The 24,552-nt window shown below is 41.1% G+C and overlaps 1 protein-coding gene across 1 annotated transcript; it reads right to left on the minus strand.

Moving 5' to 3' along the window:
• Window positions 1-21,271: 21,271 nt before the first annotated feature.
• Window positions 21,272-22,500, minus strand: LOC124708646 (CASP-like protein 1D1). The gene is made up of 3 exons (XM_047240319.1): window positions 22,092-22,500; window positions 21,868-21,988; window positions 21,272-21,771 (listed from the first exon to the last, which is right to left on the minus strand). Exons 1-3 carry the CDS (start codon window positions 22,316-22,318, stop codon window positions 21,550-21,552), a joined length of 570 nt encoding a protein of 189 aa, XP_047096275.1. The 5' UTR covers window positions 22,319-22,500; the 3' UTR covers window positions 21,272-21,549.
• Window positions 22,501-24,552: the final 2,052 nt, after the last annotated feature.

Genomic DNA, 24,552 nt, shown 5'->3' on the forward strand with positions numbered 1-24,552 from the left:
TTGAGGACATGGGTGAAGTCTAAATGTTAGTAGTGAACTATGGTTGAGTAATATTCAATGGTGTGATATTTAAGTTGTGGTGTTATTCTTCTAGTGGTGTCATGTGAACGTCGACTACATGACACTTCACCATTTATGGGCCTAGGGGAATGCATCTTGTACTCGTTTGCCAATTGCGGGGTTGCCGGAGTGACAGAAACCTAAACCCCCGTTGGTATATCGATGCAGGAGGGATCGCAGGATCTCGTAGTTTAAGGCTGTGGTTAGATTTAATTCTTAATTACTTTCTTGTAGTTGCGGATGCTTGCAAGGGGTATAATCACAAGTATGTATTAGTCCTAGGAAGGGCGGTACATTAGCATAGGTTCACCCACACAACACTTATCACAACAATGAAGATTATTTAGCCGTATGTAGCGAAAGCACTAGACTAAAATCCCGTGTGTCCTCGAGAACGTTTGGTCATTATAAGTAAACAAACCGGCTTGTCCTTTGTGCTAAAAAGGATTGGGCCACTCGCTGCAATTATTACTCTCGCACTTTACATACTCGTACTTTATTCAACTGTTACATCAAACCCCCCGGAATACTTGTCTGTGAGCATTTACAGTGAATCCTTCATCGAAACTGCTTGTCAACACCTTCCGCTCCTCGTTGGGATCGACATTCTTACTTATCGAAGATACTACGATACACCCCCTATACTTGTGGGTCATCAAGACTATTTTCTGGCGCCGTTGCCGGGGAGTGAAGCGCTATTGGTAAGTGGAATTGGTAAGGAAAACCTTTACTGTTGTGCTGATTTTATTTCTGCCTGCTGCTATAAGTCATTATGGAGAGATCTTCTCTTCAATTTCTATTTGGGAAATCTACTACTACTGCAACGGTAGTGGATGAGGCGCCAGGTGAGGAAGTGATACCATATAAAATACCTATGAAAATTATTGAACGTGTTATGGATAACCGCTATGAAGGGGATGGAACTGTCCATCCCGGTGATCATTTACTGTTTTTGCATGAATTATGCGGGTTATTCAAATGTGCAGGTATTGCTATGGATGAAGTGAGGAAGAAACTATTCTCTTTGTCGCTGTCCAGTAAGGCGGCGCATTGGTATAAATTACTCGGATAATGGGGATTCTCTTGAATGGAATGATATTGTGCCCCGGTTTTATTCTAAGTTCTATCCTCCAAGAGAAATTCATAAGGATCGGAATCGCATATATAATTTTTGGCCTCATGATGGAGAGAGCATCGCCCAAGCTTGGGGGAGATTGAAGTCTTTAATGCTCAAATGCCCCATTCATGAGCTTCCTGGTAATGTTATTATTGATAATTTCTATGCAAGACTTTCTTTTCAAGACAAGACCTTGCTGGATACTTCTTGTTCCGGATCATTTACACGCAACAAAGAAGAGTTTAAAAGGGACCTTCTTGATCGGATCCAAGAAAATACCGAAGGTTGGGAGAACGACAAGGATAGAGAATCGGTATAATTTATGATTATAAATGCATTGAAGCTTTTATGGATACCGATAAATTTCGTAATATGAGTGCTATATATGGTCTTGATTCTCAAGTTGCTGTAAATCTTTATAAAGCTTTTGCCTCTCATTATGAATTGCCAAAGAAGAATTTTGATAAGTATCATGAACCGTATAAAGATAAAATTGATTCATCTATTAATAAATGCGTTGTAGTTGAAACTGCTGATCATGTTATTCCTGAAGTTTATATTGAAAAAACTCCTTTCCCCGCTAAAATGAAAGAGTACTCGTTATAAATAGTGCGGTTCATAAAAGTGAAAAGAAACCCGTAGAACCGAAGAACAAATAAAAGTTGAACCTCGTTGTTGCAATAGTTAAAGATCTTGTGACTCGAAAATGTGGAGGATGGTCATATTATTTTCTCGTGAAGATGCTTCTAATATTGTTTCACATCCTAATAAACCCAAACAAGCTAGTGTTCCTATGATATCTGTTAAAATTGGTGATCATTGTTATTATGGATTATGTGATATTGGTGCAAGTGTTAGTGCTATTCCGTATGAGCTTTACACGGAGATTATGCACGAAATTGATTCTTGTGAACTTGAAGATATTGATGTGGTTATTCAGCTGGCTAATAGAGAAACTATTTCTCCAATTGGTATTGTTCGAGATGTGGAAGTTTTATGCGGTAAGATTAAATATCCCGCTGACTTTTTGGTACTTGGTTCTCGTTGCTAGTGATTATTGTCCTATTATTTTTGGTAGACCTTTTCTAAATACTTGTGGAGCTATTATAGATTGCAAGAAAGAGAAAATTTTGACTAAATTCGCTGGTGAATCTTATGAGTTTAACTTCTCTAAATTTACTAAAACTCCTTATAAAGCTGATTTGCCTAGTAATGATTTTAAAATGGAGCAATGTGCATCTATTGTTCTTGTTCCTAATAATCCTTTGCAGCAACATTTGGAGGATAGCGAGAGCGAAATTTTTAGGAAAGAAAGAGATGAGCTTGAGGAAATTTTTCTTCGCCAACCTATTCTCAAGCATGATTTACCTAGTGGAAGATTTGGGTACAACACCGCCACCAAAGGAAGATCCTGTTTTTGATTTAAAGCCTTTACCTCGATAATCTTAAATATGCTCATATTGATGATAAGAAAATATATCCTGTTATTATTAGTTCTAAGCTTTCGAGAGATTGAGGAAGAAAGGTTATTGGAAATATTGAAGAAGCATCGAGGCGCTATTGGCTACACTCTTGATGATTTGAAGGGGATTTCTCCGTCTATATGCCAACATGCTATTAATATGGAAGATGATGCAAAGCCCGTTGTTGAACCTCAGCGTCGTCTAATTCCGAAGATGAAGGAAGTGGTAAGGAATGAGGTATTACGACTTCTTGAAGCTGGTATTATATATCCTATTGCCGATAGTAGATGGGTTAGTCCTGTGCATTGCGTTCCCAAGAAAGGAGGTATGACCGTTGTGCCTAATGATAATGATGAGCTCATTCCTCAAAGAGTAGTTGTAGGGTATAGAATGTGCATTGATTTTCGAAAAGTTAATAAAGTTACTAAGAAAGATCATTACCCTTTACCATTTATTGATCAAATGCTAGAAAGATTGTCTAAAAATACTCATTTTTGCTTTCTTGATGGTTATTCGGGTTTTCACAAATTGTTGTTAAAGCTAAAGATCAAGAGAAAACCACCTTTACTTGTCCTTATGGAACTTATGCTTATAGACGCATGCCTTTTGGTTTATGTAATGCTCCTGCTACTTTTCAAAGATGCATGTCTGCTATTTTTCATGGTTTTTGTGAAAGTATTGTAGAGGTATTCATGGATGATTTTTCCGTCTATGGGAATTCTTTTGATAGTTGCTTGCGAAACCTTGATAAAGTTTTGCGAGAGATGTGAAGAAACTAACCTTGTTCTTAATTGGGAGAAATGCCACTTTATGGTTAATGAAGGAATTGTATTGGGACATAAAATTTCTGAGAGAGGTATTGAAGTTGATAGAGCTAAAGTTGAAGCAATTGAGAAGATGCCCTATCCGAGGGATGTTAAAGGTATTCGTAGTGTTCTTGGTCATGCTGGGTTTTATAGAAGATTTATTAAAGATTTCTCCAAGATTTCAAAGCCTCTTACTAATCTTCTTCAAAAAGATGTACCATTTGTTTTTGATGATGATTGTAAGGAAGCTTTTGAAACTCTTAAAAAAGCCTTAACAACTGCTCCTATAGTTGAACCCCCTGATTGGAACTTACCCTTTGAAATTATGTGTGATGCTAGTGATTTTGCTGTAGGCGCTGTTCTTGGACAGCGAGTAGATAAAAAATTGAATGTTATTCATTATGCTAGTAAAACTCTTGATGCTGCTCAAAGAAATTATGCTACAACCGAAAAGGAATTATTAGCTGTAGTCTTTGCTTGTGATAAATTTAGATCTTATATTGTTGATTCAAAAGTTACTATTCATACTGATCATGCTGCAATTAGATACCTAATGACAAAGAAAGATGCTAAGCCGAGGCTTATTAGATGGGTACTTCTTTTGCAAGAATTTGATTTACATATTGTAGATAGGAAAGGTGCTGATAATCCCGTTGCTGATAATTTGTCTAGATTGGAAAATATTGCTTATGATCCTGTTCCTGTTAATGATAGTTTTCCAAATGAACAATTGGCTGTAATAAAGGTGAGCTCGCGAGACAAGTCCTTGGTATGCCGATTATGCTAACTTTATTGTTTCCAAGTACTTGCCTCCAACCTTTTCAGCTCAGCAAAGGAGGAAATTCTTTTATGACTTGAGGTATTATTTCTGGGATGACCCACACTTATATAAAGAAGGAGTGGATGGTATTATGCGAAGATGTGTTCCTGAGTATGAACAACAAGAAATATTGAGTAAATGTCATGGTAGTGCTTATGGAGGACATCACGCTGGAGAAAGAACCGCGCAAAAGGTTTTACAATCAGGCTTTTATTGGCCAACTCTCTTCAAGGATGCGAGAAAGTTTATTCTATCTTGTGATGAATGCCAAAGGGTTGGTAATATCTCCAGACGCAATGAAATGCCTATGAATTATACTCTTGTTATTGAACCGTTTGATTGTTGGGGATTTGACTTCATGGGACCTTTTCCGTCTTCGGAAGGTAACACTCATATACTTGTTGCTTGTTGATTATGTTACTAAATGGGTGGAAGCTATACCTACAAAAAGTGCTGATGGTGGGACCTCTTTAAGAATGCTCTTAGATATTATTTTTCCTAGATTTGGAGTACCTAGATATATTATGACTGATGGAGGTTCTCATTTTATTCATGGAGGTTTTAGAAAAACTCTTGCTAAGTATGGTATTAATCATAGAATTGCTTCTGCTTATCATCCTCAAACTAGTGGTCAAGTAGAATTATCAAATAGAGAGATTAAATCTATTTTGGGAAAGACCGTTAATAAAACTAGAAAGAATTGGGCTAGTAAATTGAAGGATGCACTTTGGGCTTATAGAACTGCTTATAAAAATCCCATGGGAATGTCACCTTATAAAATGGTTTATGGGAAAGCTTGTCATTTACCTCTAGAACTAGAGCACAAAGCTTATTGGGTACGTTAGAGAATTAAATAAAGATCCTAAACTTGCCTGGTGATAAGAGGTTGTTGCAATTGAGTTCTCTAGATGAATGGAGAAGTGAAGCATATGAAAATGCTAAACTCTTTAAAGAGAAAGTTAAAAAATGGCATGATAGGAGGATTATCAAAAGAGAATTTAATATTGGGGATAAAGTCCTATTGTATCGGTCTCGTCTCAGATTCTTTGCAGGGAAATTACTCTCGAAATGGGAAGGACCATATGTTGTCGAGGAGGTATATCGTTCGGGAGCAATCAAAATTAGTTCTCTGCAAGGCAATGCTACGCAAGTGGTGAATGGACAAAGACTCAAGCATTATATCTCGGGTGATTCTTATAATGTTGATGTTGATATTATTCAAGTGGAAACACCGGAGGCTTACATCAAAGGGCAAATTGACGATCCGCCGAACTCGACTTCGAATAGGTAACAAGATCGGTAATGAAAAGTACGCAATTTACTTTCCGAACTATATTTTTGCTGTTTTTGGAAAATATGAGAAATTACGAGTTCGAAACGGAGTGGAAAGGACGCACGAGGGGGTGCCACCATAGGGCGGCGCGGCCTGACCTGGGCCCGCGCCGGCCTATGGTTTGGCCGCCTTGTCGCCCCTTTCTGACTCTGGTTCGATCTGGTGCTTTCCGTTTGTCATGAAAAATTTTGCTATATAATCCCCCGGACCCCTGGAGGTCCGTATATCGTTTTCTCGACGTGTTTTGTTTCGAGCTGTTTCTGCCAGGATCTGTTTTTGGTTTAGAAGCACCATGGTCTCCAAGAATAAGGGCAAGGAGTTTCCGGATGAAGATGATCGAGATCTCGGGTGGAAAGAGGAAGACAAGGACGTCAAGGAAGAAGATGAAGAAGAGGTGGAGGAAGACTCGCGCGCACGCCCGCGTGCTACCATCGCAAGCATCAAGGTGGTGGACAACCCTTTTTGTGCAAACAAGAGCGCAAGAATTTGCACTGGAGGAGCAGTCCCACGTCATTACCTAGCTCCGAAAACATCTCCATCAGGCACTCATCACCCCTTCCACAATCTAATTTTCAATAATCAAATTGAAGGGACTCCCAAGGCAGCATTGCCTAGCCAATGGGATATAGATCGCTCTAACACTGCAGGAGAGAAGGAGCCTGAGGCTGAAGAGTGGGGAAATAACTCCAAGAGCTGGGACTCGCCATCAGACAGACTCTTTAACCGCGTCGAGCACAATTCAGAGATGATTTGCAATCTCATATACAGGATTAACGAGCTTCAGGAGCTTATTGAGAAGCTTGTCGGGAATTCATCACCACCATCACCGAAGGAGTAATTCATCATCGGTATTGGCATCCCCTTGGTTTGTTCCAAGCTTGGGGGAGTGCCGCGGTATCACATTATCACTACCTTTTACTTTTATTGTCAAGTAGTATCATATCATGAGTAGGGAAGTTATCATATAAGATGGGTTGCGTTTGGAAGTATCTCTCCTTTATTTGGTTATCTATGTATCCCTTGGTGTGAGTTATCGTTATGGAATATTAATGAGAAGTCTTATCATTTACATATTGCACATCTTATTTTAGTTTGCAATCTCTACTATATGATTCACCTTGTTGTTAGTATTGGTATCACTTTGGGAGCATTGAATAAATCTATTTGGTTTTGGCAAACTTAGCATTGGTCAGTAGCAACAACACTTTGAGGTTTAAATAGAAAAGAGAAATACATGTAGATGTTTCATTGTCTTTCTTGTTAGCTCATAGCTTATTATTCTGAAGTTAAAATTGTTTGTACTTACAAGGAAGATGCATGATTGTTTCTATCACATGTATATTTGTTTGTTTCCCTCGACTCTTATGCTTGCTAATTAACCTTGCTAGCCAAAGACCTGTACTGAGAGGGAATACTTCTCGTGCATCCAAACCTTAACCCAAACCTATGCCATTTGTGTCCACCATACCTACCCACTACATGGTATTTTCTCGCCATTCCAAGTAAATACTTCATGTGCTACCTTTAAACAATTCAAAACTTAGTATCTCTTATTTGTGTCAATGTTTCATAGCTCATGAGGAAGTATGTGGTGTTTTATCTTTCAATCTTGTTGGGCAACTTCCACCAATGGACTAGTGGCTTCACCCGCTTATCCAATAATTTTGCAAAAAGAGCCGGCAATGGGATTCCTGGTCCCAAATTGATTAAACTAAATAGACACTCCTCCATGGTATGTGATTGATGGACGGCACCCGAAGGATTCGGTTAGCCATGGCTTGTGTAAGCAAAGGTTGGGGGAGTGTCATCATCATAATAAAGCTAAAATAAAAAGGCACTCCTTCATGGTATGAGATTGTTGGCAGGCACCCGAGGATTCGGTTAGCCATGGTTTGTGAAAGAAAGGTTGGAAGGAGTGCCACACAAAATGAAAATAATATGGGAGCCGCTCTTAGGAGGTTGTCTGGCAAGGGGGTTAGAGTACCCGCTACCAGTCGTTGACAACAACAAACACCTCTCAAAATGTTACTTTTATTCTCTTTATATGATTGCAAAAATTGAAAAAGCTCTAGCACATGATTTAATCCCTGCTTCCCTCTGCGAAGGGCCTGTCTTTTACTTTATGTTGAGTCAGTAAACCTATTTCCCTCCATCTCAAGCAAGCATTTGAGTAGTTGTGATCAAACCATTATATTGTGATTTGCTACATCATGTCTTTTATTCTTCTTTGTTTAGTACAAGTTTTATTTGAATGAATATAGCTTTGCAAGTTATCAATGATTATGAGTAGACCATTACGATTGAGTATGCAAGTTGTGCCTTATAAACTCTAACATGAGAGCGCTGCTCAATGAGATAAATATAATCTGTTAATTGTTCTCTGACCAAGAACGAAGTTTGCCATCACCAATCATGATTTCTCATGCACCTTTACTTGTGATTACCTTATACTTGTTTCAATATGAGTTATAAGAGGTTGTTTACTATAATGTCCTGTGTGAATGAATATGATGCTTCTTGTCCGTATTTTATTTATCGACTCTTCACTCCATAAACATGTGGTCATGTCTATCGAGCTCAGTTTCGCTTGGGGACAAGCGAAGTCTAAGCTTGGGGGGAGTTGATACGTCCAATTTGCATCACTATTTTATATCATAATTTGCTATTATTCATTGATATATTTCATATTGGGACACAATACTTATGTTATTTCATCTATTTTGCATGTTTCATCATTATTGGAGGATCGAACACCGGAGCCGAGATTCTGCTTGGAAAAAGCACCGTCGAACGCAATATTTCGGAAGATCAACTCGGAAGGAAATTATACCAAAAATCCTATTTTTCAAGATGACGAAGGAAGCCGGAAGGAGGAGCCAGGAGCAGCCAGGGTGGGCCCACACCCTAGGGCGGCGCGGCCCAGGCCCTGGCCGCGCCGGCCTATGGTCTGGGGGGCCCACGACCCTTTTCGCCTCCTTTTCTTCGCCAAACCCTTCGTCCCGAAGACCTAAGCCACAGAGGGTACCTCGCGAAGAGTTACAGCCGCCTCTGCGGGGCGGAGAACACCAGAGAGAAAAGAGCTCTCCGGCGGGCAGGAATCCGCCGGGGAAATTCCCTCCGGGAGGGGGAAATCGACGCCATCGACACCGTCATCAAGCTGGACATCATCGCCATCACCATCATCATCATCTCCACCATCATCACCGCCGTCATCACCGCTGGACACCGCCACCGCCGTAGCAATTTGGGTTTGATCTTGATTGTTTGATAGGGGAAACTCTCCCGGTATCGATTCCTACTTGTTGTTGATGCTATTGAGTGAAACCATTGAACCAAGTTTATGTTCAGATTGTTATTCATCATCATATCACCTCTGATCATGTTCCGTATGATGTCTCGTGAGTAGTTCGTTTAGTTCTTGAGGACATGGGTGAAGTCTAAATGTTAGTAGTGAACTATGGTTGAGTAATATTCAATGGTGTGATATTTAAGTTGTGGTGTTATTCTTCTAGTGGTGTCATGTGAACGTCGACTACATGACACTTCACCATTTATGGGCCTAGGGGAATGCATCTTGTACTCGTTTGCCAATTGCGGGGTTGCCGGAGTGACGAAACCTAAACCCCCGTTGGTATATCGATGCGAGGAGGGATCGCAGGATCTCAGAGTTTAAGGCTGTGGTTAGATTTAATTCTTAATTACTTTCTTGTAGTTGCGGATGCTTGCAAGGGGTATAATCACAAGTATGTATTAGTCCTAGGAAGGGCGGTACATTAGCATAGGTTCACCCACACAACACTTATCACAACAATGAAGATTATTTAGCCGTATGTAGCGAAAGCACTAGACTAAAATCCCGTGTGTCCTCGAGAACGTTTGGTCATTATAAGTAAACAAACCGGCTTGTCCTTTGTGCTAAAAAGGATTGGGCCACTCGCTGCAATTATTACTCTCGCACTTTACATACTCGTACTTTATTCAACTGTTACATCAAACCCCCCTGAATACTTGTCCGTGAGCATTTACAGTGAATCCTTCATCGAAACTGCTTGTCAACACCTTCTGCTCCTCGTTGGGATCGACATTCTTACTTATCGAAGATACTACGATACACCCCCTATACTTGTGGGTCATCAAGGGACCAGAGGAGGGCCACAGGGCCACCAGATAGTAGGGCGGCGCGACCCAAGGGGGGGCGCCCCCCTATTGTGTGGCGCCCCCGTCAGCCTTCCGACTCCGCCTCTTCGCCTATAAGAAGCCCCCTGACCTAAATCTTCGATACGGAAAAGCCACGGGACGAGAAACCTTCCAGAGCCGCCGCCATCGCGAAACTCCAATTCGGGGGACAGAAGTCTCTGTTCCGGCACCCTGCCGGGACGGGGAAGTGCCCTCGGAAGCCATCTCCATCGACGCCACCACCTCCATCATGCTCCGTGAGTAGTTCCCCCATGGACTACGGGTTCTAGCAGTAGCTAGTTGGTACTCTCTCTCCCATGTACTTCAATACAATGATCTCATGAGCTGCCTTACATGATTGAGATCCATCTCGATGTAATCGGTGTTGTGTTTGTTGGGATCCGATGGATGATACATTATGATTAGTCTATCTATAAAGTTTGTGAAGTTATTGTTGCTGCAATCTTGTTGTGTTTAATGCTTGTCACTAGGGCCCGAGTGGCATGATCTTAGATTTAAGCTCTATACTTATTGCTTAGATTGTATCTACAAGTTGTATGCACATGTCTATGTCCGGAACCAAAGGCCCCAAAGTGACAGAAATTGGGACAACTGGAGGGGAAGGCGTAGGTATGAGGATCACATGTTTTCACCAAGTGTTAATGCTTTGCTCCGGTGCTCTATTAAAAGGAGTACCTTAATAGCCAGTAGATTCCCTTGAGGCCCGGCTGCCACCGGCTGGTAGGACAAAAGATGTTGTGCAAGTTTCTCATTGCGAGCACGTACGACTATATATGGAAAACATGCCTACATGATTAATAATCTTGATGTTCTATCTTAATACTATTTCAATCATATCAATTGCCCAACTGTAATTTGTTCACCCAACACTTGTCACCTGTTATTGGAGAGTTACCACTAGTGTAGATCGCTGGGAACCCCGGTCCATCTCTCATCATCATATACTCGTTCTATATGTCATTGGAAGTAGTATCAACTATTTTCTGGTGCAATTGCCTCTGTGTTACTCTTACTGCTGCTGTGTTACTGTTACTATTGCTCTCATATTACTGCTGCTTTCACATCACCCCTGTTACTAGTGCTTTTCCAGGTGCAGCTGAATTGACAACTCAGTCGTTAAGGCTTATAAGTATTCTTTACCTCCCCTTGTGTCGAATCAATAAATTTGGGTTTTACTTCCCTCGAAGACTGTTGCGATCCCCTATACTTGTGGGTTATCAAGACTATTTTCTTTCGCCGTTGCCGGGGAGGCATAGCTCTACTCATAAGTTCACCTGGGGAGTACACTCTACCTCTCTCTCTGTTTTTATTTTATTTTATTTTGTTTTGCTTAGTTTACTTTTGTCTAGTCTATTTGTGCTTAGTTTATTCCTGTCTAGTATTATTTTGCTTAGTTTACTTTTGTCTAGTTTCTTTTTGTTTTGTTTTATTTTTCTCATATACCCAAAAATCCATAAAAATTTGAAAAATCGAAAAATTAAAAACTGTTGTTATGGAAGAACGCATAACCATGTTGGAGCATATAGAATTATATAATAATTATAGAGAATCAAGAACTGGTAAAGTCATGAGTGCTGTGATAGAAAAATTGAATACAATTGCTAAAATCTTGCTTAAACGCCATGATATAAATTGTTGCTCTAAAGAGGATACTAAACATCTTAAATTTCAATGTGGCTTTAGTGAAGAAGTTTTAATTAAGAACTATAATTGGAATAACTATATTCATCTTGGGTTCGAAGAGGTAGAACAATTTGTTTTGTTTATGGGAGCTTCTGAGATCGAATCCTTCATGTCTAAAAATTATGAAACTTGTGTTGTTTGTAAGGATCTTAAAGATTATATCTCTTCTATTCTTAATTTTTGCATAGAAAGTTACAGTGATAATCCTTATATCATTGATTATAAAGAGAGACTCATTAATGCACAAGAATGCACTCACAATTTGCAGGAACCTGTGGAAGAAGAAATTGATGAACTTGAAAGCTCATTGGATGAAAAAGAGGAGGAAATTGATGAAGCTGAAAGCTCATTAGATGAAAAAGAAGAGGAGAGTGATGAACAAAAGGAGGAAGAATGGATTAGCTACCCATGCCAACCTTCTGATGAGAGTAACTCTTTATCCGTTACACTATTTGATCGTCCTCCATGCTTACCAAAGAAGGATGAATGTTATGTTCCTGTGGATTTTCTTGAAATATTCCCTATGAGTAAAACTTGTGAGAATAATTATGCTACTGTTATTTATGATAATCCATGCTACTTTGATAAATCTTATGATAATGCTTTGTTTGTGCCTGATGTCGAAATGCATGGTACTAAAGAGTTTTGTTTAGCAAATGTTTACGATAAAGCTCTAGATGATTGTCCTATGTTACTTGATAATGCTAATTTTACTACTAATGAAAATGGGATTGGAGAGGTTTTAACTTTATCTATGAGTCCCATATCTCTTGAGATTGATCAATCATCTTGTTATATTTATTGATAAAAGTGAGTTTGAAAGTTTTGACCCCACTATTTTGGAGCTTGACAAAAATTATGTGTTTATGGATCATGAAAAACATGCTTTATGTGATAGTTATATTGTTGAATTTGCTCATGAAGCTACTAAAAATTATTATGAGAGAGGAAAATATGGTTGTAGAAATTTGCAGGGTACTAAAACACCTCTCTATATGCTTAAAATTTTGAAGTTACTCTTGTTTTATCTTCCTATGCTTGTCACTTTGTTCTTCATGAATTTATTTGTGTACAAGATTCCTCTGCATAGGAAGCGGGTTAGACTTAAATGTGTTTTGAACTTGCTTTTTTATGCTCTCTTTTGCTTCAACTTTTATTTCTTGCGAGTGCATCGTTAAATTTACTGAGCCCATCTTAATGGCTATAAAGAAAGCACTTCTTGGGAGATAACCCATGTTTTTATTTTGCTACTGTTTTGTTGTGTCTTGGAAGTTGTTATTACTGTAGCAACCTCTCCTTATCTTTATTTTATTGCAATGTTGTGCCAAGTGAAGTCTCTAATAGAAGGTTGATACTAGATTTGGATTTCTGCGCAGAAACAGATTTCTATCTGTCACGAATTTGGGAAGGGTTCTCTGTAGGTAACTCAGAAAAATCTGCCAATTTACGTGCGTGTTCCTCAGATATGTACGCAACTTTCATTAGTTTTGAGTTTTATGATTTGAGAAACGGAAGTACCTCTTAAAAATTCGTCTTTACTGGTTGTTCTGTTTTGACAGATTCCGTCTCTGTTTTTTGCATTGTCTCTTGTGGACTTTAAGTGAGGCTTTCTAGACGTGGAGAGCTGTAGTTAATGTTTTATTGAGTTCTTGCAATGTTTCACTACAGGACTAAGGTGTATTAAAGTTTTTTTGAGTACTAACCCCTCTAATGAAGTTTATGAGAAGTTTGGTGTGAAGGAAGTTTTCAAGGGTCAAGAGAGGAGGATGATATATGATCAAGAAGAGTAAAAAGTATAAGCTTGGGGATGCCCCCGTGGTTCATCCCTGCATATTTCAAGAAGACTCAAGCATCTAAGCTTGGGGATGCCCAAGGCATCCCCTTCTTCATCAACAATTTATCAGGTCACTTCTATTGAAACTATATTTTTATTCGGTCACATCTTATGTGCTTTACTTGGAGCGTCTGTTTGTTTTTTATTTTTGTTTTGTTTGAATAAAGTTGGATCCTAGCATTCATTGTGTGGGAGAGAGACACGCTCCGCTTGTTCATATGAACACTAGTGTTCTTAGCTTTACTTTTAATGTTCATGGCGAAGGTTGGAAACAGAAAATGCTACATGTGGTAGTGGTATAATGAAACACTTGCATAATCTTGTAGATCATTGAGCTTTGATAACTTGATTCTTTGCAAACGTTTTGAGGTATTTAGATGGTAAGGCTTGCTGGATAAATAAGTTAAAATTAGTAGTGGATTGTTGTCTTTAAGCTTGTGCCGTACTACAAACTCTATTTAAATAGTTGAAGGTGTAGTTGGACTTGATAGCTTTCCATGTCTGAGAGTTCATCGTAATAACTAAGTTGTGATGAAGGTCGAGGGAGCTAGCGGGGTACTTGTGCCACCGTGAACGGCCCTCCTTGGAGTAAATTTTAATCATGCTCTTAATGATGAACCTGCTAGTTGTTTGCAATAAGCTTGTGAGTTCTTTTTGACTAATGTTAAGCTACGGTTTTTGGCACTTCCACCATCCAAATTTGCTAGCCTCTTCGATACTGTGCATTGCCTTTTGCTCACATTGAGAATTGTGCATACTTCGTCAGTACATCCAAACACGTGGGAGGACTTTCTCTTGTTCTCCTACACATAAGCCCATACATCTCCTCAAAACAGCCACCATACCTACCTACCACAACATTTCCATAGTTGTTCCGAGATATATTGCCATGCAACTTCCATTTTACATTACATGTTGTCATTTATCATTTATATATTGCTTTGCATGACTCTATACAGCTGATGTGTGGTTTACCCATGTTACGCTAGATCATTGCACATCCTGCTACATCGCGCGAGGCATACAGCTTTATACATCATGTTTCATTCATTATGAGTTATTTGTACCAAAAAGTGTGTTGTCATATTAGGATGTTGCCCCTAAAAGTGAAAAGAGCCATGGAGGCCATCAAAAAGAGAAAAAGAAAAGAAAGAAAAAATATAGAAAAGAAAAGAAAAAGAAAAAAAAAGAGAATAAAGAAAAAAGGGGCAGCATTACTATCTTTTATCCACACTTGTGCTCATGTTTTAGCACCTGCATTATTCATAGTCATAATTTGTGCTCATGTTTAGCACCTACACTCCATATGAGAGAGTTTTCATGTTTTACTAGTATAACTATGTGGGGAATTTACACTATAGAACTTGGGTTGTATATTCCAAGGATGAGCCTCCTCAAAAGTGCTCTAGGTCTTCGTGAGCAACCAAGTTGGATGCACCCCCACTAGTTCCATTGGAGAGCTTTCATACACATGTAGCTCTATGTGCATCCGTTGCATGGCAATCACTACTCCTTGCATAGCTTCGATCATAAGGTTTCCTCTTGTCTAATGGTCACTTATAGCTTTGCAAGCCTTTCTTCCATTTGGCCTTCCAAACCCCCATTAACGTTCTTCATGCCATAACATCCTGGTGCTAATACCAAATGCTTGCGCTCACCGGTTGAGTAGACTTCGAAACAGTTGATTCATGACGTTCATGTTTATGTTTACTTGACTGAATCCTTCTTATGTTGTGAAAATTTACTTGATGCTTGGAATGAAGGATAGAACTTCTACGCTGAATACTTAACACATCTTTAATGAACTTTGTACGGTTTCATGTCTTTAAAGCAATAGTTCATGAAAACTTCTAGCTTGTTTAACTCTTGCATTATCATCTCTTATATCAATATAGACATTTGCTTTGAGTGATTTGATCTCAGTTCATAAGCTTTACATCATTATTGGATCAAGATTATGTTGGTAGCATGTCACTTCAGAAATTATCTTTGTTATCATTTACCTACTCGAGGACGAGTAGGAACTAAGCTTGGGGATGCTGATACGTCTCCAACGTATCGATAATTTCTTATGTTCCATGCTTGTTTTAAGACAATACCTACATGTTTTATACATACTTTATGTCATTATTATGCATTTTCCGGAACTAACCTATTGACAAGATGCCGAAGTGCCGCTTCCGTTTTCTCGCTGTTTTTGGTTTCGTAAATCCTAGTAAGGAAATATTCTCGGAATTGGACGAAATCAACGCCCAGAATCTTAAAATTCCACGAAGCTTCCAGAACACCCGAGAGGGACCAGAGGAGGGCCACAGCGCCACCAGACAGTAGGGCGGCGCGGCCCAAGGGGGGCGCGCCCCCCTATTGTGTGGCGCCCCCGTCAGCCTTCCGACTCCGCATCTTCGCCTATAAGAAGCCCCCTGACCTAAATCTTTGATACGGAAAAGCCACGGGACGAGAAACCTTCCAGAGCCGCCGCCATCGCGAAACTCCAATTCGGGGGACAGAAGTCTCTGTTCCGGCACCCTGCCGGGACGGGGAGGTGCCCCCGGAAGCCATCTCCATCGACGCCACCGCCTCCATCATGCTCCGTGAGTAGTTCCCCCATGGACTACGGGTTCTAGCAGTAGCTAGTTGGTACTCTCTCTCCCATGTACTTCAATAAAATGATCTCATGAGCTGCCTTACATGATTGAGATCCATCTGATGTAATCGGTGTTGTGTTTGTTGGGATCCGATGGATGATACATTATGATTAGTCTATCTATAAAGTTTGTGAAGTTATTGTTGCTGCAATCTTGTTGTGTTTAATGCTTGTCACTAGGGCCCGAGTGGCATGATCTTAGATTTAAGCTCTATACTTATTGCTTAGCTTGTATCTACAAGTTTTATGCACATGTCTATGTCCGGAATCAAAGGCCCCAAAGTGACAGAAATTGGGACAACCGGAGGGGAAGGCGTAGGTATGAGGATCACATGTTTTCACCAAGTGTTAATGCTTTGCTCCGGTGCTCTATTAAAAGGAGTATCTTAATAGCCAGTAGATTCCCTTGAGGCCCGGCTGCCACCGGCTGGTAGGACAAAAGATGTTGTGCAAGTTTCTCATTGCGAGCACGTACGACTATATATGGAAAACATGCCTACATGATTAATAATCTTGATGTTCTATCTTAATGCTATTTCAATCCTATCAATTTCCCAACTGTAATTTGTTCACCCAACACTTGTCACCTGTTATTGTAGAGTTACCACTAGTGTAGATCGCTGGGAACCCCGGTCCATCTCTCATCATCATATACTCGTTCTATATGTCATTGGAAGTAGTATCAACTATTTTCTGGTGTCATTGCCTCTGTGTTACTCTTACTGCTGATGTGTTACTGTTACTATTGCTCTCATATTACTGCTGCTTTCACATCACCCCTGTTACTAGTGCTTTTCCAGGTGCAGCTGAATTGACAACTCAACTGTTAAGGCTTATAAGTATTCTTTACCTCCCCTTGTGTCGAATCAATAAATTTGGGTTTTACTTCCCTCGAAGACTATTGCGATCTCCTATACTTGTGGGTTATCAGGCGGCGCGAAGCTCTTTTTCTTTGATTGACATCAAGTGACTATGGATCCATGATGAAAGTCGGAAGAAGAGAATTTCATGAAGGCCGGAGGGGAGGACTAGCTAAGGGAGGTTCAAGTCTCTGCGTTGTTGAGGGACTTGCTTGGTGTTCCGGGCTTCACAGCAGCGGTATGAAAGTGGGGACGACAACACAAGTGAAGTGCAGAGTCCTACCTTTCAGGGTGAAAACCCAAGGTCTGGCCTTAATTGGTTGTGCCTGGCAATGTCCTTGGTGGAGGCATTGTTTTGAGAGCGGGGACTGTCTTCAGGGTGAAAACCTAAGATCTTTGATCGAGCGACGACGGTGTTTGAGCATTGTTCCCTTCTTGGAGGCGTCGTTTTTGGAGAGTCTGTAATTCAGGTGTTGTCTTGGCGGTGGATGTATAGCTGTTGTTAGGCCCGAGATACTGTAGCGGGACTTTTGTTTCTTAGTTTTTTTTTCTTGTTTTTGGCTGTGTGCATCCGTAGTGCCATTAGGGTGGTGCGTTGTTGCAGAGGCTGGGTGTAATTGGTATCTTCTTGATATTAATATATTTCCTTTATCGAAAAAAACAAGTATTTAGTACGCTATTAAGCTGTGTTTTAGGAGTTCAAATAGATCTGCGTTTTCTCATAAACCAAGTCATTCTGTTGTACTCACATTGGACTTAGTAATGTATCTTCTAGCTCCTTGTTGTTCATATTATGTATGTATTTTCATGGGAATAAATTTCCAAATTTAGTTTTACATTTTAACGAGCAAACTATTAGTCATTTTTCTTAGAATTACAAGACAAACAACACAATGCAAAGTCTTATAAACTGTACTTGATCAATCTCTTGCTTTAGATTTATTTTCCGCCGCATATCAAAACCCATCTTATTTCCTCAGGAAAAAACATTTTATTTGCTGGAAGCACATCTATCTAGGATTTTTTTTTCTTTCAATGGTCATACTTGCTTGGAACTGATGAGAGTTTCCTCCATTCTACTTCCCTCTTAATTAAACTAAAAATAAGAATCTCCCAAAATTTGCACGGTAGCATACAAACATCTTAAAAATAATTTATAAATATAAAAAACCTCAAATTTCAAATCCATGTGATGTGACTATTCATTTTTAGGATATGAGTCTATTATATACCACAAGTGAAGCTCGTATAAGTAATTGCACCTATCTCGCTACCATGTGGTTCAACCATGTCATCGTAATTTTTTATTAATAATTAATTTCAATTCCCTATCAACCATGTTTATGTTAGTCCATGTCTAAATTCAGTCATGCATATCCCGAGTCTTCTAAATTTTGGACAGCCGACCGCACAACAATACACATGTGATGTACCTACCAACTGGTACAACCAAATCTTTGAAGTTGATGGCATATAGTAAGTAGTATATTAGTATAGCTCAAGTAGACATATAGTTAGACAATGCAAACTAAACTAGTAAAAATCAACAAATGAAAGAGGAAAAACAGTGCCAAAGTAATACATATAAGCATTGATCCATGCAAGTCATGGCATATTTAGCTTATGTAGGATTGAGAGGCATCAGTAATTTTGTTACAGTATATGCCTCGTAACACATGTAACAAGATAACACATATATGATCCTCGAGAGGCTTGTTATTAGCGACGACTAGTTATCCACCACTATGACGATGTAGATATCATGCACTGGAAAAACCAAAGACATGCAATTATTCAAAGCTTATAATACCGAGGCAATTTAGCAATAAAAACACACGATTAGTGTAACCGGCGTGGGACAAAATATTAAAAGTTTCCAGTTGACACATTTGAACCAGGTTTCCAATGTAGACAATCATGCGGGTAGCTTACACTGATAGTTCAACTTTCCTCAAAGCGGAAGGTAGCCAAACATAATACTACAAGCACGGAAATAGGGTGCCACATGTTAAGCAATATGTTCAGGGTCACAATTACTTGAATTGACGGTTTTGCTAAATCATTGGGTTGTCAATATTGTTACTCATAAATCAATATATATATGAGTTCCAACAAGTCGAACGCCCTCTGCAATTCTTTGCGAATGTCAACTTGTCATTTTGCCGAGTAATTAGAACTCACATGTCTCGAATGACCCAAGATCAAACAAAGTTATAACATCATGGACCTTCTTATTTATAGATTTACCTTCAAGCTCTTGGACCTATTGTTCCACATCAATCAATATATACGAGTTCCAACAAAAATAAAAGACATACAAAGCTTATAATATGGAGACAATTTGGTAATCAAAAGCACAAGATTAGAGTACCCAGAGTGGGACAAAATATTAACAGTTTTCAGTTGACACCTTTGAACGAGGTTACCAATGTAGACAATCATGCTGGTAGCTTAGAATGACAATTCAACTTTTCTAGAACCGGAAGGTAGCCCAAACAAAATACTGCAAGCATAGAAACAGGGTGCCACTTGTTAGTCAACATGTTCAAGATCACAATTACTTGAACTGCTAGTTTCTGTAACAGAGTGCGAATTGTTAAGCAAAAGCAATCTATGATCGGCCAAAAAATCATGGAAAAACTGATATGAAATTGGAAAGTAAAAAGAAATCAAATTTAACTCACTGCTAGAAAAGGAGGCTTTGGTTTTTGGCTCCAAAGAGCATTAGTACCGGATCAGTTACGAACCCAGACTAAAGGGTGCATTAGCACTGGTTCGAGATGCCACATTTTTAGCACCGGTTTGTGCGAGACCTTTAGCACCGGTTCGTGGCACGAATCGGTGCTAAAGAGTTGACGTCAGCCGCGAACCCTTTAGTACCGATTCGTGTCATGAACCGGTGCTAAAAGTGTACCATTTAGCATCAGTTCGTGGCACGAACCGGTGCTAAGGTTTTTTCGCTCCCCACACACCTCCACCCCCCCCCCCCTGTGGATCGCCTTTTTTAGCTCTATAAAATATAAAAGAAAATGATAGAAAATTCAAACAATAAAATCTTTTTAGATTCCTGTATGTTATGCAACCTACTATTAGGGAAAATTGACAAATTTGAATATTGAATTATTTGCATAAAAGTTTAGAAAAAGGTAAAATAGCATTAACTTTTGCACACGACGTCGAAAAAACGTATAATATATCAAAATGATCGTGGAAAAAATTTACATCCGAATTTAGATTCTGAAAATTCCAAATTAAAATATGAGATTTTAGTTTTTGCTAGAAATTTAGTATTTGATATATATTTTTATTTTTTAAAATTAAAATTAATAATTGCATCTGCATAAAGATTACTATTACTTTTAGGAAATTGTATGATTTTCAAATTTTCAGGTCTTAGGTTTGGCAAAAAATATTAAAAAAATAAATAATACAAATAATACAAATTAAAAAGTTAATGTTTATTTATTTATTCAAGATTATTATTACATCATTACTTTTGTTTATTAAAATAATTATTTAAAATTCAAACAATAAAGAAATATGACATCGACCAACATGTTAATAGGATTCATATGATACTAGTATCACATACATGCGCGCGAAGCACTTGCAAGCAGGACGGAAAGGAACTTGAAAGTTAAGCGTGCTAGTGCTGGAGTAGTGGGATGACGAGTGACCAAGTGGAAAGTTTGACCACGAGTAAGTAATTTGACTAGAGATAAGTGTAGTTAGTGACTAAACTTGTGAAATAAGTAAAATATTTAAAAAATTGAAAAAAAGAAAAAAAAAAGAGGGACTGGAAAATAATTCAAAAAAATCGGATATAAAAAAGCACCGGTAGCGGGGTTCTACCGCGGCAGCGTTTTGGGGCGTTTTCCTGCCGCGGCAAGGTCCTCCGCCCGGAAGCTCCTCTGCGGGCCACGTGGAGCCCCTTTAGGGCCTTTAGCACCGGATGAGTTGCACCGGTTGCCCATCCAGTATAAATGGCCATTTCAAACCGGTGCTAATGCCCCGTTTTCTACTAGTGACTGTGTACTAGAGATGCCCGCCCCCAGTGGAAATCCTGGAGATCGATCTCCCCAGGGGAGGCGTGGCGGAAGCGTGTATTAGAGACTAGGTTGGGGAATGAAACCCTCTGATATCATGAAAGAGTACGATGACGTGATGTGGTGGTTGTTTGTATTGATCCTCTCGGGGATGGGGGGACGGGGGTTGTATTGTGGTACAAGACATGGAGGCTAAAAATGCTCTCCTAAAGATAAGGTATGAGATGATCTACAAATCCTATACAAATCATATAATATCTCTAACCACCAAATACATCTCTAACAATGTGCTCTCGCTGAATAATCTTCAAATGTTTAAAACGAAATAGCATATAATGTATATGAGAAAAAAAAAGTAAGCTGATGCATGAGCTTAAAGGATAATGGTGCACGATCAAACACTTGATGTCCATCAAAGCTCACATTGAAGCATAGTATATTCAATAATTCAAATACAGAGGCTTCTGTTTTAAAAAAACATTTCATAAAAGTCATACAGTCATCACAAAGCGTGTTGTTGTACAACCAACAATTAACAAACGTACTACGTACTGTACAACATATTACACCTACACCCACACACAGACGCAGACGGCAGACCGAGAGCACTCCGCAGCCACGTACATCCCACAGAGGACTATGAGCAAACCAGACGGACGACATAATACATCATGGCAAGTGAAGTTTCAACGTCTTCGGCGGTAGAGGGAGTAAGCGTTCAGGCCGGCGAGGAGGAGGAGCAGGATGGAGGCGACGAGTCCGAGCGCAGTGGCGGTGCCGATGTGGCGGCAGAACTTGTCGTAGACGTTGCAGATCTTGTTCCACCTGGTGTGCTCGTTCCCTTTGAGCCCCACCCACGCCACGGCCGCCGCTGCGCCGGTCGCCGAGGCCATGACGGCCGCGTGATACTGCGAGGGATGCATCGGATTAGTTATTATTATAGGCTTCTCTTGGTGACTTTCTCTCCAGGTTCATAGGCGTAGCTAGTAGTATAAGGTACTCACCACATCAAGCAATATGTGGACGAAGATCTTCTTGGCACAGGAAGATCCTCCTGACTTGACCGAGCTGGCAGCCGTGAGAAAGCTATACAAGCACGTCATGCAGAGCGCCACGAGAAGATAACTGCAAACCACATGTATGTAAACATCAATAAACATCAATTCCAGTGGGAAAGAAGAGCTAATATGATATGCTATATATGAACTATATATGAAGGGTCACGTACATGAGCGCCGGCGAGTTTGTGAACTCCGCGGCGACGGGCCCGAATCTGAACGGCGGCGTCAGGACCACCGGCACAATCGCCGTCTGCTTGCCGGTGACCAGCACCACGAGCCCCGACAGCGACGCCGCGAATAGCAGCAGCCTCAGGACAAGCTCGGCGGGGCGGAGCTTGGCCGGAGGGGACGGCGCCAGCGCGGCCTGTTCGCTGTCCTTCACCGTGCTCGCCATGCCTTCGACCGGGCTAGAGCTTGCCTTGCCTTGGGGGAGTATGCAGTCTAGCTTTGAGTTTTGACACACGTTCAATGGGTCACCAAGACATTGTGGCAGCAGTTCGTGGTCTTATAGTCAGCAGCGCCCTGGGGTGGCCCGCACGTGAGAATGCACGCTGGCGCCGCACCCCCTTGTTTATCTGCAAGTATACGTACTGTTGACTTTGACCGGTGATTAGTCAGCTAGAGGAGTAGAATGCTTGTACGCGAAGTTACTTGAACAGCCGGTCGCCTCGTCACCGGCTGCGCTGCTGCTTGATCTCTCATCCACACCTGTATAGTTTGCATGGAGGCCATCTCAACACGGAAAGATGACGTGTGCATCGCTACCCATCTGGGCTGGGGCGGGACGTTGGCTCCTTGCGCGACGCCAATGACTCCTGGATACGGTACGGATGAGGTGCGGCGGCGGTGGTTAATAAGTGGTGGTGGCGCGTGTAGCTGCAGTGTGGTGGCAGGAACTTTGTGGGTCAACCTAAAGCTAGGGCAGTTCGGGCCTGGTGTGTTCTCGGCTACTCGTCCAGTCGGCTACCATTAAGGCGGTGGAGGTAGTTCCCTCTCACGCGATTGCGGTGTTACTACCTCACCTAAATGTCTCCTTTTTTTCTTCTAGGCCTCGCGTTGGTGACCAAAGTGAGACGGCGAGGATGATTTCAAAACCGTGGTGGTGTGCACTGGTGGACAATAGGTTGCGTGGAGCACTACGAATTGTCTGGGGTGGTGGTTTTTGGGGTCGGGAGGGGTCGGGAGAAATCGTTGTCGGCTCGTCCAAAACCGATGCGGTGACGTTTGTGCTGGAATTTGGGGAATTTGGCCTTTGGCCCATGGCCCATTATCAAATTCTGAAACTCACATGGCACATTCCAAAAATCAGTGGCAGCACTAGTGGGGGCTAAAGTTTAGTCCCACATTGCTAGTTGGGAGAGAGTTGGAGTGGTATATAAGGTGGGCTGTTCTAGTCCTAGTAAGTGAGTGAGAAGAGAGAGAGCCCTCGCGCACTCCTCCTCCTCCTCCGCCGCCCGCCACGCCTCGCCTCGTCACGACGCGCCGCGGGTTGCGGGAATCTCGCCGAGCCGAGCTTATCTTGCTGCGCCCCACGACCTTCCCGAACCGCACTACATAAGGCTCTGCGCAACCCTAGCCGCCAGTACGAGACGCATACGCGACTACCTGTTTCCAGTTCATTGCGCCGCCGCCTTTGTCTTCCTCATCCCGTCCGTCGGCATGCACCGACTGCCGGGACAGTAGGCCTCCGGAACCCTGCCTCTCGTGAACCTGTATGGGTGAGGGGCAATCAGGTTTTTGGGGAGCGCTCCGGCGCGACTACTGGCATCACGACGTCGTCATCGGACGACGAGTTCCTCCACAACGACAACTTCTTCCCGGATCTCAGCGACTTCTTCGACAACCTCAACATGGGCGACAACGACGCTGCTGCGAAGTATGTGATCTTGTCGTTTCTCTTTCAGTCTCTGTTAGAGTTTCTTCTTCTAGTTTCTGTGATAGATGCGATCAGTTTGACTTATTTACATGTGATCTATTCATCTACCTTACTAGTCTGCATGATTAGTTTATTCGTTATTTTCGTAGTCATGATTTATCAATTACTCGTACGGATTATTTCATATGGATATTTGCTTATATTTCCAACAATCCAAAAACCTGATTTTAGGCAAATCAATTCAAGCAGCGTTGCTGCCGCTACTCGACCTCCTCTCTTTGATGGTATGCATTACAAGAGGTGGCGCACAAAGGCAGTTCTATGGTTTACGAACCTAGGCTGTTTTAGCGCCATAGATGCTAGACCTGAGGGCCTCTCTCGCGGAGGAGCAGGAAAAGTTTGAGAAGGTCGACGCCATGTTTAAGGCGGCCTTGTTCAGCATTCTTGGGGACAACATTGTTGACCCGTACATGGCTTTCGACCATGGTAAAGATGCGTGGGATGCGCTCGAGGCCAAATTTGGGGTCTCGGACGCTGGCACTGAATTGTATGTCATGGAGCAATACTATGACTACAGGATGACTGATGAGCGCTCCGTGGTTGAGCAGGCTCATGAGATTCAGTCACTTGCCAAAGAACTCGATCGAGCAGTTTAAGTGTACCTTACCGGACAAATTTGTGGTCGGTGGCATTATTGCCAAGCTTCCTCCTTCGTGGAGGAACTTTGCTACTTCTCTAAAACATAAGAGACA

Source organism: Lolium rigidum, chromosome 4, assembly GCF_022539505.1.
Source record: "Lolium rigidum isolate FL_2022 chromosome 4, APGP_CSIRO_Lrig_0.1, whole genome shotgun sequence".
In the NCBI taxonomy this organism is placed as follows: Eukaryota; Viridiplantae; Streptophyta; class Magnoliopsida; order Poales; family Poaceae; genus Lolium; species Lolium rigidum.